This window comes from Dryobates pubescens, chromosome 17, assembly GCF_014839835.1.
Source record: "Dryobates pubescens isolate bDryPub1 chromosome 17, bDryPub1.pri, whole genome shotgun sequence".
Classification (NCBI taxonomy): domain Eukaryota; kingdom Metazoa; phylum Chordata; class Aves; order Piciformes; family Picidae; genus Dryobates; species Dryobates pubescens.
Genome location: NC_071628.1, coordinates 7,907,048 through 7,925,741, shown reverse-complemented (window position 1 = coordinate 7,925,741; position 18,694 = coordinate 7,907,048). Strand labels below are relative to the sequence as shown.

Genomic DNA, 18,694 nt, shown 5'->3' with positions numbered 1-18,694 from the left:
GTTGGACTCGATGATCTTCAGAGGTGCCTTCTACCCCCTAACATCCTGTGATCCTGTGGTCCAGCCAGATTTGGTACAAAGAATTAGGAAAAGTAAAAACCACAGTTCCTTTGTGGTAACATTTACTCCCCTCACAGTCAGTACTCCCCGCTTTGCCCTTATGTAAAAGGCTTTGGTTATAACCAATAGAATTAAATGAGTAGTATTTAAATACAGTACTGCAAGTACTTCAAATTGACATTATTTATAATAGTTTTGCCTACTACTCCTTCTAACAAACAACGTTCCTATTTTATTTGTGTGCATGTTTTGCTGAACGCTTCTGATCGAACACCACAAGTAAGAATTATTTATTATCTGGCTGAGTCATGTTGAACTCGGCATTTACTGTGGAATTTACTGTATGAATTAGCATATTAGCACAAACTCAGAGGTGAAAGAAAATGCTGACATCAATTTGTAAATGTTTGTAAATCCTTGGGAGATGGTAGGAGGCGAAGCGGTAGGTTCTTCCCACTCACAGAGGTAGCTGTGCTTGCTCCTTATGGCGTGTCCACGTCTTCCAGTATGCTCAGAGGACATGATGCCCCCAAGGTCCAGATTGGGGAAGGCTTTGCAGATGGCTGTTGGAAGTGCTTGATGGTTTAATGAAAGACTTCGGCATTTAGCAGTGCCAATGGTTGTGTCTTTGGATGAATCATGAGCTGTAAAGGCACTAGCGCTTTCCCATCCTTACCACATCTTCTTCCATGAAAAGGGTAGAGGGAAGAGGAGACTAAATAAGGTCATCAGTGGTTTCATTGTGCCTCTTCAGATGCGTTTCAGACTCCATCACAGCTACATCATACAACATTACAAAGTGAGTAGAACATTTGTCAGTTCTTAGTAGCAGTGATTACCTGCAAACTGAAGGCTCAGCTTGTACAGGGCACAAGATCCTTCCCCAACCTTCTTTTCTTTTTTTTCTGAGTTTTATCATTAGCACCAATAATAGCCTCTGCAGGGAGTAATTAGTAACACCCAGAGGGGAAAGGAATTCTGCCAGAGGACATCATTATGTCTGGAAAACTAAAGATGCTGTATAGTAAGGTCATGAATAAATTTTTCGAGTCTAGGGTGAAAGGAGAAGACCAGCAGAAGTACAAAGTTTCCTACTGCTGCTAATATACTGATGAAGAGCACATTAATTTCCACTGCAACACCGTTAGGGAAATTAGTTTGTTCCGACAGTTTGTGTTGCTGGGTACCATATGTTTACCTTGAGGGAATGTTTGTGGAGAACCACTTTGGGTTAATTGTAAATGTCACAATTAAATAAGTAAATATACAGAACTGTATCTGTGATCTGCATCGGTGCACAGGCACTCTACCAGCACACTGGTGTGCCACATAATGTGTGTACATATAAATATATGCTTTCATGTGCTAAATCCATGCCAACTGCCTTATCTGCACACACAGACTTCAGGTACAAACAGCACCTGCATTTTGTTTTTTTCTGATCTGTTTATCATTATACACATGTGGCACTGCACCATGCCCTTCTTTCTATTTAATGTGAGCCCTGAGAACTGAGCACTGCACTTCCCTGTTGCTGGGGACGGTGCTGCACCTCTAATTCATCTGGCACCAAAAAACAAACAAACAAACAAAAAGCAGGGAGAGGGAGGTAATCAGATACCATGTGAAAAACCTCAGTTTAGTCAGAGTCACTTTACAGATATGGGTCAAATCTGTTGCTTTTCAGTGTTGTCAGTCCGTCTGTTCCCCCCACTCCCAATAACCTGCACAGGAAATGAGGATTTTCAGCACCTTGACAGATTAAACCTTAAGAACACTCAAACAAACCTGTCACATAGGTCTTTATCATGCAAACTTGAGGCCAAGTTCAATAACAGCCTTCTTAGTCTTCTGCATTGCAGAGGCCTTGCAAAATCGATTTTTTTTTGTTTTGCCACTGACTTCAGCAGAACCAGGCTTTAGCTCTCCAAGACAAATTTATTCCCTTAGATTGTGGCTACTACTGAAATTCTTAATTTTGTGTCCTTAAAGAGTCAAATTTTGAGACAGACCAGGTATGAGTGCAGACTTTGCCAGGTGATCTTGACCATTGATGGCTTATTAAATCCCTTTATGGTCTGGGGTATCTTTTCCCCTCCCCCCCTCCCCCCTCCCCCCTGCTTTGGAAACAGGGATTTAAAGGCTGATCCAAAATGTACAGGAATAAATACAAACCTTTGTACTGAACACTGGGAAAAGAATTTCAAAGGGAGTTTGCCTTTGTTTACAGCAGGAGTGTATTTTTAACAGTAACAAGAAATCTAATCTCTTAGGGCAACATTAATCCAAAGAAAACACTGTCTGAAGTGTCCAGAGCTTGTTAACCCAGCTAACACCTAAGGCAGCAACGTGTCTTTAAGCTCTACTAATACTGTACAATAATAATTTTTGTGGAGGAAAATCTTCCCCTCTCCCCGAACAGAAACAAGACGTATTATTGACTGCCATCCGGAAAGATGTATGCTCTGGACCTTCTGAGTCTATTAATATTTGATGCTGATGGATGTGAGCTGGCAGTCTGGGTTATTAATGGAGTTTGGTTCCTTGGTCCTAACCCTCGCTAGGTAGGGGAGAATTAACAATAACAAGAATTCTATGCCCAATGCTCTCGTGGTGCTGCGAAGGTCTGCTGTTTAGTTTCTACAGCAATTAGTACTTCTGAAGTACTTCCAGGTGTAGAAAGTCATAGAGGTGGTGTTAGTTACGTTGCTGCCACCATTCAGTTTACTTTAAAGCTGACTTTTTAAGGTCCCAGGGATTCCCCCACCTGTGTGTTTGCTCTGTTGGGATCACGTTCCCATCACATTTGGGATCACACTTCCAACCGAACCCATTTGGGTTTCAAACAAAATACGGCTTGCTCATGGTTAGCTTCTGAGTGTCTGTGTAGAGATGTGGGACACCCTGATTGCACTGAGGTGCCATCCCACAGGTTGGGGCCTGGGAAGGTGTGACGCAAAGCAGAGGCCAGCAACATGCTGCTTCACACAATGCAGTCCCACATCCTGTAAAGATAATTTTCCTTTGATTATGTTACAGTCAGATTTGACCTCTGAAATTAGGAAATAACACACTGGATAGAGTTCAGATATTTTGATCCACTTGGCCTTCTAAATGAAAAACAAACCAAAAATTAAGTACTTTTGAAGGTTTGTGATGTCCATCATTCTAACTTGGAAAACAGAGGTGTAAAATAGCAAGTTATTTATAGCTGTATTCCTTTATATAGCTTTAACATTTTCAGGGGTGTATGTTTGATTGAATTAGCTACTCCTTCCTATCATGTGCACCACATCCAGGCATTTTCACTACTCTCATTAACCTCCTGATCTTAATAGGAAAAAAAAAAGAATAATCAACACAAGGAGCACAGCTGTTGATTAATTTTACTAAATAGGATAGAAATATAAAGTACCATATTGCAAAAGTGAAGATTCAATACACAGCATTTGAAATCAGATTAATAGACTGTGTAACTCATTAACAACTGGATAGACGTCTGCTGCGGCGTTATTCACTTGGGCAGGTGGCGAGAGGGAGGTGGAATTTACATATCTTTAACAGTACCTGAATGCATTTCATTTCATAGGTCAATCTCCCAAATCAAGTTCAAAATGTTAATAACGGGATATGCATTTATAATTAATAAAATCTTACAGCCAGTGCTATAGTTCAAGTGCATTTCCCTCTTATGTAATTAAGAAGTTAAGTGTGTTTGGCAGTTGTCACTCAGAAAGCTCTGAAGGTCTCGCTTGTCAAACCTGGGGATAAAAATCTCATTAAGCCAGTTATATTTTCAGTGAGGGTTTGTTTGCAAAGTAAGGGCATATGAGGTGGACAGCCAGAATGACCAACCTCTCTGAGTCCATAAAGTGAAGTCCATTAGAGTAAATGCCAAAACTCAAAGGCATGTTGAATAAAGATGAAACAGCCTGATGTTTAGCTTGTTTACAGTATCTTTTCTTTGGAATACCCATGAGTCTGACTGCCCTCCACAGAGAGTGAGTCTACACAAGTCCAGTGAATCCCACACCAGCCCATCATGCACGTGGCCAGGGAGAACACACCACAGAACACGAGCTGATCTGCAGGCACAGAGTCAGCCAAGGAACTGGAAATCCACCTCCTGCTCCTGCATGTGGCCCAGATGCTGTTTGAGTTCATCTGGTTCCCAAGGGGGTATTCTAGCTCCACATCACTGTGTTCTACTTTCCTTTTCAAAGGAGTTTTCTTTTACTTCTTGATCAACTAGTTCAAATCCAGATAAGGTCAGTTGTCATAGAAATTATTGGCAGCACCAGCAGCCCTGTATTGTACACAAAATGAGTTGGGAGTTTCGTTCACACAAGATACAGCTTTCTAAGTGGCACTAATTGGCTGTCTAATTGTCACACACAGGAGAAAGGCAAAGGATTGATTAGGCGTGGAGACTGAGTGCCCCTTTGCCATCCTGCTCAGCTCTGGGTTCCTGCAGCTCATTCTGTAGGCATGCTGGCAGGGTAATGAGGGGCAGCAGGCTTTGGATTTTCTGGCTGTCAAGACAGCACCTTTTACTGCCAGGCCTTTTCAGGGGAACTTGTTTTACTCCACCAAGGTCAAAGATAGCATCTTTTACAAACACTGCTTTCACTCAAAAAGCAGCAACTTGTAGGATTTACTTCTGAGCATCTTTTAACCATTTCTTCTACTTCCCTCTAAACCATATAAAATAGGATGAGTCATACTGGTGCTAGGCAGAACTGCTACAGCAGGCATATGGTGGTTTATGGTGCTCAGAAATCTGTTCATATTTCCTTTTACTGTCTCAGTGTCTGATGCTGTGATATACAGGCTCCTGGAGGTACTTGCCATGGCATAGGGAAGCTGACATTTTGTGCATTTATCTCCCGATAAATGGCTCCTCCTATCAAACAGTGAAGCCTCTCACCTGCAAAACTACATTTTGACCATATCTTTTCCCCTGATCTATGGGATAGGTCACACTGTGCAATGCAGTTACTATTTAACTTCAGAGTAGGGGAGCTTACTCTGACATAGAACTAAATTATTAAAGCTTGACTCACTGATGAAGAGAATTTAGGACCTAATTTGTGGTGTGAAAGTGAGGACTACACATAGAAGAAAAAGGACCAAAAAAATACCTGGTGTATGCTAACCTGCGTAGACCCAACCATGGGACTTGGTAAGTAGATGTAAAGGAATTGTGTTCACATTTTAATTCCCTTGTTCTATCAGATGAACAATAGTAGTAGGAACCATGTCTGTCCTTTCAGTCACACGAGCTGATCAGTGCACTATAATTTACTGTGGAAATATTCTCTGTTTCTGTGACGTGTTAAGTATTTACTTTCCTTTCCCTCACATTACCCACACCTAAAGCAGAGAGAGGACGGAGGCTGTTTCTGTGTTCTGCTTTGTGCGCCTCCACTCTCTGACACACACATCACTCCTTGTTCAGCGTTCTTCCTAAAGTCACGATCTCATGCAAATTAGTTGAAAACAAATGCAGGTACCAGCCATGCATCAAAAAGGTCTAATGCACCTGCCATGTCGTTTTCCTCCCTGCCAGTCTGTGGAAGATGAGCACGTATGAGATCCTTTCGTTTTTAAACAAGCCAATTCTTGGAATATATTTTCCAGGAACTGCAGAGCAATCTTTGCACCGTTTCAGACTGTATATTTTGTGATTAGTGTTCTGTAAGTGATGTTTTGCTTAATGATCTAACATCTGTTCTAGGAGGTTTGTTTTTGTAACTTCCCCACCTCCTGCTGAATGAACGCCAGAAACTTGTCCCTTTCCTCCAAGTCAATCAAAGCGCTAATTGCATCATAAACATGGGAAGCAGCGGTGACTGCTCAAGTGCTGAAGACTCAGCAATCAAATCCTAACACTCCGTTTACTGTTCTGAAAGAGAAAGCCTCCCTGTGCAGAGACAGGAATTTCCTGCAATTCCAATTTCTTTAGCTGACTCTGACTTTTTTTTTTTCATTGTTTGGTTTGCAGGGAGATGACTGCACCATTACCTGCATGGCAGGAACCTACGGAACCAATTGCTCATCAGTTTGTAATTGCAAGAATGATGGTGCGTGTTCCCCCGTGGATGGGCTGTGCTATTGCAGAGAAGGTAAACAAAATTCAGATTTAACAGTCGTCTGCAATTTGGCATCAGTGCTTCTCCCCTTTTAAAGTGGCACAGCTGTGCAGTCAGTAACTCCACTATTTTCTTGTGCCTGACAGTAATTCAACAGTCTGCCCAAGTATCAGAACTCAACAGGGGCTTGACTGTATGTTTTGTCTCTGCCCTGAACAGCAGCCAGACTTAACTGCTCTGCTGCAAGAACAGGTCACAGAACTAAGTGTGCTGGCAGAGCCACAGCTCCTCTCCAGAGGAAACACAAAGCAATCCACAGACTGTTGGGGGAAGATTGTCTATCTCTTTGCTACCCCATTTCTCCAGAGCTCACAAGCTCTTGTTCTCCCCTCCACAAGGGGCACAACTGGGCAAGGGAGCAGAGACAGCCTCCTGCCTGTCTTTTCTTTAAGCCCATTACACTGGGCTATGCCCAGCCATTATTATCCACACTAGACCTAGAATCATAGAATCATTTAGGTTATAAAAGACCTTTAAGATCATCAAGTCCAACCATTAACCCAGCACTGCCAAGTCACCACTAACCGTGTCCCTCAGCATGACATCTACAAATCTCTCCAAGAGTGATAACTCCACTATGTCCCTGGGCAGCCTGTTCCAGGGCTTGACAACCCTTTCAAGGAAGAAATTGTTCCTACACATATGTCCAGAATTCCTTATGAGGTTGGCAGTGAATACAACCCATGTATCTAGGGTTCACTGGAGAAATCTTGTACTGCTTCATGGCACAGTGGCTCTGATGTTCCCTACGTAGCAGTGCCTTCCCTCAGAAGACCAGGATGAGCTCTGCCTGTATGGCTTACATAAGCCCTAAAAGAGAAGTGAGGCAAATAACAATAAAATCTGGCATTTCAAACATGAATTAATAGATCACTGTAGAACCCCATTTAATGACGGTGTATAAACCATGAGTTACTGCTCAACTCCATTACACAGACCTGAGGTGTAATGAAAGCCATTGTGTGCCTGGTAGTTAAGATTTGAGCCTTAATGGTTAGAAATGATGGCCTTGGTCTTTTTTTAGGTGCAATAACTTCTTTATATTAAAGAGCATTCTCAAAAAAATATGAGGTAAGAAAGAGCCAGAATTGAATGGCAAGTTTCATGCATTGCTCTCCTGCCTGCCAGAGAGTACCAAGCTCTCTCTTGTTGCCCAAGCAGTTCCCAGAGAGGTGTCAGATACCTTAGTCTGGTAAATAGCCAATACAGTGATACCTGTATCATCCTTCTGCTGGTATAAAGGAAGTTAGGAGGTCATAACTAAAGGGTCACTCTTTAACCCCAAGATAGCCTGAATTTACACCAAGATCAGAAGGAAGCTGGTCCTTGAGTCAAGGGCTGAAGTGTGCACCAGTGTGCTGCCACTAAAACATCCCAAATGCTGTTTCTCTACTTTGTTTCTTTAGGGTGGCAAGGAGTGGACTGCTCCATTCCATGTTCAAGTGGAAGCTGGGGTATTAACTGTAACCAGACATGTTCTTGCACAAACGGAGCAGCATGCAGGCCAGCAGATGGCTTCTGTCTCTGCTCACCTGGATGGCAAGGAGAGTACTGTGACCAGCCATGTCCTGTAAGTATAAGTAGGGTGGGGTTGAATCTCCTTTTAAACCACAGTCCACGCAGTTCTTCTAAACATGTAGTAGGCCAGCATCTTATTTTGTCTATGGATATCTGAAGGCAATCATGTGTAAATAACAGACTGGGGTTCTAGTAGTCAAGTGGATGTATTATATTTTGCATTATGTTTTATCAGAGCTATTGCCCTGTTATCTGCTTTTTTCCTGAACATCTTTTTTTTAAAGTGATTCCTCATTTGGTTCTGTCTAGAAATGTCAGGCACTGAGCTGTTTCCATCTTCTCTGCATGTTCATTTTGAAAATGCAACTCAGCATTAAGAGGGACATGATAGATGATTTTGCACATTTTAGAACCAAAAACTGATTACTGAAAGACTTCTTTATTTATCTTTTTGGAAGGATGGAACATATGGTCTTAATTGCAGTGAACGTTGTGACTGTAGCCATGCAGATGGGTGTGATCCTGTCACCGGTTACTGCTGCTGTCTGGCAGGCTGGACAGGTAAAATTAGCAATTTCCTTTGTAAACCTTAGTGGGGGGCTGTTGTTTGGGGGTTCTGTGGGGGTATAGTTGGGTTGTTTTGCTTTGCTACTGCATCAGTTGTGGCAATGGACTTGTGACTGCAAACTTTTAAATAATAGATTGAGACAAGATCAGCTGAAGTTACCCCTATTCAGTGACTCATGATGGTGACGATAATTGGCATTCATTAAATTTGTATTCAGATGAGTTGAAGATGGCTCCAAACCTGGAGCCAGATGTTAGCCTTCTGTAAAGAGAATCCTCTGGAGGGATGCAGATCATCTGGAAATCCTGCAGAGTTTTTCTCCTTGAATAGCCCTTTCCACAGGGGTGTGGTTGGGGTACAGTGAATCCTGGGACCATCATACCTGGGAATACAGAGAGTTTTCTGAAGGCCAAGAGTCAGTGACTGCAGCTGCTCCTTTGTGCAAAACCCAGTTTTGTCACAAAAGCTTGTCTTTATGCTTTTCCCATTTTCCCAGGCTTCTTGTCACACAGAAGGGTAGTTATGGAGAGTAGATTAATGCTGGTTTAACAAAAAGTTCTCATAATTAGACAGAGGCAAAGAGGACTATTTAATGAAGTCAGAGAGTCCAGGCTGGAGATCGCAGTACAGTCAGACCTGCACTTGACTCCTGACTGATATGTCTCTTTGCCAGCTTTTGACAGCTAACATAACAGCAGTGGGGGGCAAGTTATTGACCCAACCAGTATTTCACACTTAGCTGCCTAAAATACTGGTTAATCTCCCTCAGCTCTCTGTAGAGGCCCTGGGGGAAAATAAAGTTATATTCCTGCCTATAACTGCAGAACCACCAGTGACACTGACAATCAAAATGCATTTATATGAACAGCAAATCATTTGGAAAATCTAATTGTTTTTCAAACAAGTACAAGTTGGAAGAATATATAGAGCAGGGCAGGCTGCTCAGGCAGCCAGCATGTGAGCTGCTGTCACCTTAACCCTTCATTTCTATCTTAAACCAATGCACGACTTCTGTTTCTGATGCAGAGAACATCACCACAGCAGCTCAGCTCCTAGAAGCATGAAGCAAAAGCAATGAAATTATACCTAGAACATACAATAGGGGGAAAAAAATCTTTTTAGGTAATAAATAAATGCAAAAATAGGAAGTTCTACATACTGCTTACCACAAAGCTACTTTTCAAAGATACTGGGAATGCATCCCTGAAAAGGACATTTTTTCCACAGGCAAAAGTCCAGTTTATGAGCTGGTTAATATCCCCTCCTCCAGCCTGCATTCTTCACTCACAGGACTGCATTCATCTTTCTTTGAGCCTCTTTACCATCAATATCTCCATCTATCAGGCTTTAAAACTCTACTGTACATAATTGATGATCATCAGAGAAACAGTTGGTAGGCTTTCCTGTAGCCATCATGAGTTTCTTCAAGGGACAAAATGCTTTTTGAAAGTACAGTAAATTAAAGAGATATATTTATGCACACTTACTCTAGAAGTTTATTACACATCTCTCTGGAGGTAGCATTCCAGAGGAAGCTGCAGAAAAAGTGCTTTGCAGACAATGCAGACTAAAGGTGTGGCTTTTTCACAAAGGCAACAAACACTTTGTACTTACTCACATGCACATCTGTAAATGTACATTAAATGCAGGTACACACTGCTCCAAGTAAAAGTAAGAGTAATTTCTATGATACTCCTTCTTTTAATTTCCATATTGGGCCAAATAGATGTCTGTTAACTTGCCAGCAAACTGAGGACTTTATCCTTCAGCGTGTCCCTGCAGTTCTGAAACTCCCTTCTTTAGGATCACATTTCAGGGAGGAAAATATCATGTTAGTATTCGAGGCCAGGTTGGAGTTGAGATGTTGACAGGGCCCTGTAAGGTGTGCACTGGAAATGCTGATAGACAAAGTCAGCATGTGTTTCGTCAGTTCTGCTTCCACTGGTTTTTCCACTTGGCTTAGCACCAGACACAAGAATAAATCCTGCTCATGCTAGTTTGAAAGTATGTAATTTAAGGAACTCTTCAGCTAGATAATTATATTTTCATATTAAGGATGTGGCATGGGTGAAAGATTTGCCTCATCTGTAGCTGTTGTGAACTGGGCCAGGATGTGTACTTCAGTGTGTTTTATAAATATGATGTGATAAATAATTCAGGTTTAAATTTTTACTTCCTGAATTTGGCACTAATTAGGCAAGGCCTGAAAAAGATCAGGAAAGTTCAGGAGCCTGGAACATCTGAAGGTTTTCCTGCCCACTCACACCAGACAGAGGATTCACGTCACTTTCTGATCCTAATAGCCACAAAACTTAATCTGAAACAGCATATGCTGTATGTTCATCCCACACGTGGGACTCCCTCTTGATGTCAGTGTTTTATGTAAAGATCAAGGGGAAGATTGAACCCATTTTCTTTAAAGTAGTTTTCAAGATGTTACTGATACAAACCTTCAGAGACTGTTAGGTGGTAGGAGCATGGAGGAAGACTGGGAAAAGAAGAAAAAAGGCATGTAAAGAGTAGCATACAATGGAAGTTAATAGCAGTCTACCATCCTTTTATTACGTGATGACTGCCACCCATCAAGACTATTATTTAGCACAATGCCCTTCCCTGTGTACTACCTGGGGGAAGGTAATTTTCAGGAACTGAGAGTACCTGGCAGAGGGGAAGGTGATGAAGAAAATCCCACATATCAACCAGGAGATCACAAAGCTGTGCAAACCAGCTGTATGCATAAAAAAGCATACTGGTAACAGGCTGCTTAGAGACGTGCATATATAGTTTCTGTGAGGTTCAGTGGGGAAATGCATGTGTGCAGCCAAAGGCAGAAGTTAAATCAGATCTAAAAATGATTGCACCCTGTCATTATTACTGAAAATTACCCAACCCCAGGTACATTCTGTCACAGATGGCTTTGGAGATAGCAGAGCAAGCACAGCGTTGATACATACACAACCAAAACCACATTGGCAAAAGGCTCTGATGTGATGTAAGCAAGGTGAAACTTGTTCAAATGTGGGCCAGAACTGCATCTTTGACCTGCTGACACAATGCAGAGCTGAATTTTGAATGAAGGAAGTGCCAGATGCAATAACAATGAGGGCCCAGCCTTGCACTGAATGGAGTTCTCCTGCTTGCACCAGTACTACATACACATAACCTCACATGTGTAACTAGTACTTAGAAATCAAAAGAAGAATTCATATCTATTGCCAGGTTGAAAAGGAAATGTGTAGCCTGCCCCAGGACCAAGGCTTTGTTGATTAAACCAATTGTTTTCTAAAGATTAATAAGGATCTCTCTTATTCTGGATCATCCATTCATTTTAGAATCATAGAACAGTTTGGGTTGGAAGGAACCTTTAGAGGTCACCTAGTCCAACCCCCTTGCAGTGAGCAGGGACATCTTCAGCTAGAGCAGGTTGCTCAGAGCCTCATCCAACCTGACTTGGAATGCTTCCAGGGTTGGGGTATCTACCACTTCTCCTGTGTTTGCGCTGTACGTGCAAACAGATACATACCTTGAAGCTCCCAACGCACTAGTCATTTGTGGAAGAGGAGTTACTTTGTGTACATTCATGTTACAACGAAAATGCTTGAAAACAGAGTGCTTCAGTGCCAATTGCATCTGGGTAATTAGGGATCTTGCCCACACTGAATCAGCAGAGAGAATGGAAACACAGAATAGCTGTGTTGAGCATTCCCTTGAAGTCCTTTGCAAGCAAACAGGTCCTAGAGATTAGGCATCAGCCTCATTCCACCCTGATGCAGCCTCCTCTTTTAGATGTTTGGTGACAGTGTTAATTTCATTTAGGCTTCTCTTAATAAATAACCTGAAAGTGAACAGAAATTGACTGGCTGCCCTGGTAGCCCTGCTGGGTGGGTCCAAAGCTACCAGAGGATGTAGGAAGCAAACGTTCCTCTGTTAGGTGTAATGCTGCATAGCTCTGGAAATTACAGCTCCAGCTAAGCCATATGGGCTTCGCAAGCTGAACTGCAACCCCCCTCAGCTTTGTCCTTTCTCCTCAAGTTGGCTGCTGGCAGCCTGTTTTGTACCAGAAAGTGACAGCTTTCACAGATAACAACTAGTTTTTACTACATAGCCTTCAGCTGGTTCCCTCACAACAGCCCTTAATAATTAAATTGCTCATAGCTGCTGGCTTGTCCTCTGATTGCTGGAGGTGTTTGCTTTGTGCTTGACCTGAGCCAGGTTAGCAGGACTCTCTGGGAAGCCAGATGCAGCCATTGCTCATCCTGCCTCTAAGACCTGAGTCCATCCATATTCACAGCAAGACGTCACACACGCAAACGGATTACCAAAAGGAAAGCCACAGGCCTGGCTGATGGTCGCAGCAAGCTCATTTCCTCCCTGCAATGAGCCAATGTGCTTCATGTTCATTGTGGCAGAGAGTATTTTATTAACCTTTCAGGTATTACAGTGGGATTAAACAGGAAGCAAGCTGCAGGGGTATGTATTCCATTCCAGTAACTATTAAGGTCAGTTGAAGTTTTATTTATCCGAATTCCTTTAATCCTAAATTCTGTCTTATCCAAATCTTGGTTCTGTCTTCTTTTTCCTTTTAATATTTTTTTTATCCCACTCTGTTTTTTAAGGAAAACTGCAGTTGTGATGCTATCTCAACTACACACTGCACTACATTACTGACTAGCTTTTCTGAATATCCAAACCCAGAGTTTGTTCAGTAGATTTTAACATCCCCAAAATGTATAGGGAAAATAGGCTGGTGTTGTAAAATGGACAATACAGAAGTGTGCATCCCACAACTAATTATAAAGGAACCCCTCATAGATATTCCTTAATTAGTCAGGGTGGCAAGCACAGGTATGAAAATGATAGATGCTGCTAAGGAAGCAACATCTTGATATTGCATTGGTACTTCTCACCTTTGGGCTTCACTCATGTCTCATAAGAGCAGCCTCCCTCTTGGCTGTTATGTGAGGGAAACCAAAATATATGTATTTCACTGTCCTTTACAAGCTCAATAATTTCCATACATTGCCAGCAACGTAAACCCTAATTGTCTCTTATCATGTCCAGAAATACTCAGTACAGAAGTTGTGGTAGTCTCCGGTTGTAGGAATTTCCACGTGTGATTGTGTAAGCAAGTTAATGGGGTCAGGAAATGTCGGCTGGTCACAGATAAGGTGAGCTTTGAGGAATGAGACTTCACATTTGTGAGAATTTGCAGGCTGTGAGTGACATCTGCACTGTCACTCAAACACAGAAACATGTTTCTTTCCCTCCTGTGGACACATTAATTCAGTAAAACTGATAAGCCTGTTACTCCAGGGAAGGCCTTTTTGAATTGTAAAGAAACAGTGACCACTTTACTGGTGAGCTCTAAGGGATTTTTAACTTCACTTTTTCTGAGTTCTTAGCAAAAAAAAGTGGTATGTCTGCCAAGAAAAAAAGCCCAGCTTTCCATTTAGCTTCCCATGAAATGTACTTTGTTTATATTTATGCTACTTTTCTTCCACTGCAGTTTATAATCTTAAAGCCAGATCCTATCCTCAGCTGTACTGGGTTGAAGCCAAAATAATTCCATTGTCATTAACAGGTTGACTCCAAGAGCTTACTGATATAATTGGCAGGTGACTCTTTTTTCTTCCCCATGCATTTTTAAAACCAGAAAAAAAAAATCTAGGACTTGTTTTATGCACCTACAGGTTTTAGATTTCATAGTATTATGGGTTGGCTTCTTTTCTTTCCTCATAAATCAGACTGTTTGGTACTCTCGCGGTTTCTGCTACAAAACCTAAAATATCAGAATGAAGCAATAGTAAGTTGCTATTAAACATGAATTTTCTAGATGTCTAACCCCATTATCTGCAGCATATTTTGCACTTATCACTTTTGGCAGGCTTATCACGGATTTTTAAATTAATAATTTATTTCTGTGATTATCCTGTATCCTTACATTAGCTTTAAGCAGACAGAGAAACTAGACATTTTTTAGAGTCAGCCTAAACTGGTGCATTTTGGCCTCTCTTCTGGCCTCTGCCTTTCAAATGTGGAAGTCTTTTCCATATCAAAAAAGGTATCCCTACTCTCTGGGTTCGACAAGTGCCCTTTAGTCTATGAATGTAACATAAGCTTATTAGAAATTAGCTTTAATTTTTCATTGACTTAATTTCAAGTGAGTTGATAAGATTTTAATGTCAGGCTGTGCTTAAAAATTCTCTCTTTGACAGGAACCTTTAAGGATGGTTCCTGCTGATATAGGGCTAATTTTAAAAAATATGAATTATGAAGTTATATCAAAGACTTCATTGATGTCCTGACATTAAGTATGTCTGCGCGTTCCTACTTAGGGGGCTTCTGATTCTCATCTATGGAAGGTTTAGTTGTGTTTGGCCTGTGCCAGATTTACTATATGCTTCAACTTTCATGAAATCACTTGGATTTTTGCCACTCATTCAGTGGGAGTTGGATCAGACCCTCAGACTATAATTAGAACCTGCAGTAAGCCTCCTCTAAACTGAAGCATGCATGCAAATGATTGTAGTATTAGTCTTAGAAACACAGCGGAGATGCGAGTTCATTTGTCAATGTATTTGTTTGGGGGGTTACTTTCCCTTGTTAAAAGACAGCTTTTAGATTTGTGTTTAAAGATACTACTTGGATGGCATCCTGGATTATGCTGATTTAATGGGTTCTTTAAAAAAAATGAAACCTGATGATAGAGATACTAAACCATTTTCCATTCTAATATGGAGCCATTCTATCTATAAGCCTGGCTGTGTCTACAATACATTCACCTATAAATAAATGCAAGGCAGAAGCGGTGAAAAATTATTTGTGAACATTTCAGCAGACTAAATGCTGGATGCTGGCATGCTGTGTGTGACAGGAGAAACAGAAAAGATCACTCAATAAACAGCCAGCGAGCTAAAATGTTGTGTATATCTATACGTTATTGGTGAAAGTATTTGCAGTGACAAATGTTGTAAACATCTTCCTTCCACTCTGCCCAAAGGAGAGAGGTTCAATTTCAGTCAGTGTTATTAAACATTAAAGGCTTGCACACATTCAGGTGTACAACTGCTCTTGCTAAGCTGCATTCATAGCCCATGGCTTAGCTTGGGGGCCTGAATTCTTAAAAGACAGGAAAACAATACATTTTACTTATTTGTAAGTTCCTCCTTTAACCTGTTGATACTCTGCTTGGATCTTTCCCAGTTTTCTCCTCTTTTCTGGCCTGAAACCATGTCTTGAACTTAAGAAGTAGTAGAATCATGGGATCATTGATGTTGGAAGAGACTTGTAAGATCAAGTCCAACCAACAACCTAATGCTACCATGGCCATTAAATCATGTCCTGAAGTGCCCTGTCCCTGTCTACACATTTTTTTAATGCCTCCAGGGATGGTGACTCCACCACTGCCCTGGGCAGCCTGTTCCAATGCCTGACCACTTTTGCAGTGAAGACATTTTTCCTGATATCCAACCTAAACTTCTCCTGGTGCAACTTGCCACCATTTCCTCTTGTCCTATTGCTGGTTAGTTGAAAGACTAACCCCCACTTGCAGAGAGCTGTGGAGAGGAAATGAGGACTTATTTTAGCCTCCTCCAGACTAAACAACCCCACTTCCCTCAGCCATTCATCGTGAAACTTGTTCTCTAGAACAAGGCTTGTTCTACTGTTCTAGTAGGAAGGAAGTGTCCTAAAGGTGATGAGAAACTGCATAGCTGTTGACTCCTTTTAGCGCTGTTCTCTTCAAGGTCTAGCCTTTCTTTAAGCAGTGACTTTCCTTGCTGTGATAGTGCGCCCTGGGGAATACCCAGTAGCAAAGATAACCAGAGGATTTTTAATTTTAGGAAACATTTTGACTTACTCAATTTCATGTGAGGTAAGCCTCTTGCCTCAAAAGCTTTTATTGCAGAAATTCCCTGAGTTGGATGATTCATGTCTGGAGTTTTCTCTAGATAATTAAGAATAGGGGTACGATTAGTGCTCCACAGAGGTGCATTAGGCTGTGAGTATATTACTTTCAGAAAAACACTTCCATTAATGGGTGCATAAATTGCCCATGCAGTGATGAGAGAAGAGACAATTTAGAATTTTTTTCACTAGCTGCAGGGAAAGGCTTATTCTTTGTTACTTAGGATTTGATCATGGGGCTTTCATTTAAGCGGATGGGCAACACACCAGAGTCACCCATCCAGCGAACAATGCTCAGCAAGGCACATGAGGGCTCCACCATACCCACCTGAAAAAACAAATCGTGGTCAGAAAAGTGGTTTAAGCACGCCACAAAGGTTTGCAGATGACGTGAATGTGGCCACTGTTATCTCTGCTGAATAGTTTCACTATATAAAACCAAAAATAGCTTAATTTTAGGCTGGATGAGCAGCCATCAATTTTTAATGATTCCATTTAATTTTATGAGAGATCCCTTTATGTTTTCTTCTATCTGCTGACCTCCCCAAGCAGATTTTCTTGTTCTTCAGCATCCTTAAATGCTGAGCTATCACAAATTGTGCTGCTGTGTCTCTGACTGGATCTGAGTCAAATACTTCAGGGTTTGCCTCAGGTAGGAATAAATATGAAGATGCAGAAAGTTACAGAAAAACATCATGTATTCTTTGTGAACTCTTCTTCCTGTGCTGTTAGATCACCTTCTGAACAGCTGATCCAGAGCTAATTGGACAATTTGTACATTTCTACTGAATTTTCTTTCATATTTATCAAGTGAAGTGGCAAAACATTTGTTAATTCAGAAAGCACACTGTTCTATCTCAAATACAAAGTTGATTTGAATAGAATTTATAGGGAAAATGTAAGTTCAACAGCAAGAACAGTAATGGGGAAAGGGAAGAGAATCAAGAAACATGAATGTATGATTAAAGAAATCATTATTGGAAACAAATGTCTGAATTAGGAGACCAAGGAAGGCCTCCAAGTGACCTCAGTGGACTCTAACTCTGATACTGCCGTGATAGCTTCTCCAGGGCTGAGGGCTTGGTGGGAGATATGCTGCAATCACTAAAGTAATGGCTATAGGTGAGACAGTCCTGCATGATGGAGACTAGAGGGATGGTTTCACATAAAGGATCATCCTAGTGATCACATATTCGGTGACACTCCCCCATACTACTATTCAGTACAATCAAGTGCTTGCTACCCCACTTTCTACCATTACTTATCTAAAACAGCCTTGCAGCTGTAATAACTGAGCTAACTTCTGCTATTGAAGCCGTACCACTACTGTTGTGGTATTGTGATTATGTGTGTCATCAGGTAGACAAACCACCACTAGCTTGTTACTGGAATTAGTAGTTCCAGAAATAAAAACTACTGGGCATTCCAGATCAAAGCCAGGCATGACTCACCAAACTTCAGGCCTCTGCTGTATTCCCTGCTTAAATCTGATGCCTATTTATGCATAAAAAGCATTTTTTTTTCCCCCCAAAGCTATTCAAATGCCAGAAATAAGATATTATTATGACTTCATGTCAAGTTGAAAGACAGGTGGAGGAGAGCACAATGTTTGTGTTGGATTCAAATGTCTACTGAAATCATTCCTGTCATTGCTAATTGATGTTGCATCTGTCTTTAGACTGTGACTATTGAAAAAAAAAATAAAAAAAGCTGAAGATCTTATTCAGAGAAATAATTACAGTTGCACACTGGTGGGTATAAAATTAAAGTTCGGGGGGGAAGGGAGCTACATCCTATAATTTATCAAATTCTGTGTCTCTGCAAAGTAATTAGATGCTGGGCAGCATGCAGGTCCTGCTGCAGAGGCTACTGTCAAGGGGATAGCAGTGGTCAAAAAAAGGCCACTGGCTCTCATTTATTCCATCCATTTTTGCTCTTCTATTGTATTTGGAGTATTAGTTTCCAACTGTCTTGAGACAAGGCAGAGAAACAATGGCAGGCTTTATTAAGAGCTAGAGTTGTAATCCCAGAGCATGAGTGTAATTGCAGAAGTAAGCAGGAGAGGGGAAAAAAGGGAATTCTACTTATGTCTGGCTTTTAGGAATTTCAGCCTCTGAAGTCCTTCAGTGTGACACAGTTACAGGCAGTACTAAATCTGTATTACTTTGATGAACTTCCACTGAAGCCATTGAGGAGCATTAATGGAAGCAGTGTATGAGGTAGCTAGCTTCTCAATCCTACATGTATGGCTTGGCTCGACTTTGGGTTTTTTCATCCTTTTTCTTGCTCCTTTTGCTGCTGGTCATGCAGGCATTAGCTGACTCCTTCACAGCTTGATATGTACATTTTAATACAAAGAACCAACTTAATCTGGTAAAAATGTATACTGCTCCATGTGAGCCAGATGTAAACTTCTATCACAGCAAGTCAACCAGCCACTATGCAGCAGAACTAGGCTACAATATATGATAGAGCGTTACCATACAACGTG

The 18,694-nt window shown here is 41.3% G+C and overlaps 1 protein-coding gene across 8 annotated transcripts in view; it reads left to right on the top strand.

The window, feature by feature from the left end:
- Positions 1-18,694, top strand: part of MEGF11 (multiple EGF like domains 11) — a 298,911-nt gene that overhangs the window by 231,020 nt on the left and 49,197 nt on the right. For all 8 annotated transcript variants that reach the window (XM_054169250.1, XM_009903880.2, XM_054169251.1 and 5 more), the window contains 3 exons: positions 6,065-6,185; positions 7,619-7,782; positions 8,189-8,291. In XM_054169250.1, the coding sequence (XP_054025225.1) occupies positions 6,065-6,185; positions 7,619-7,782; positions 8,189-8,291 (388 nt within the window). The remainder of the gene's footprint in view (positions 1-6,064; positions 6,186-7,618; positions 7,783-8,188; positions 8,292-18,694) is intronic.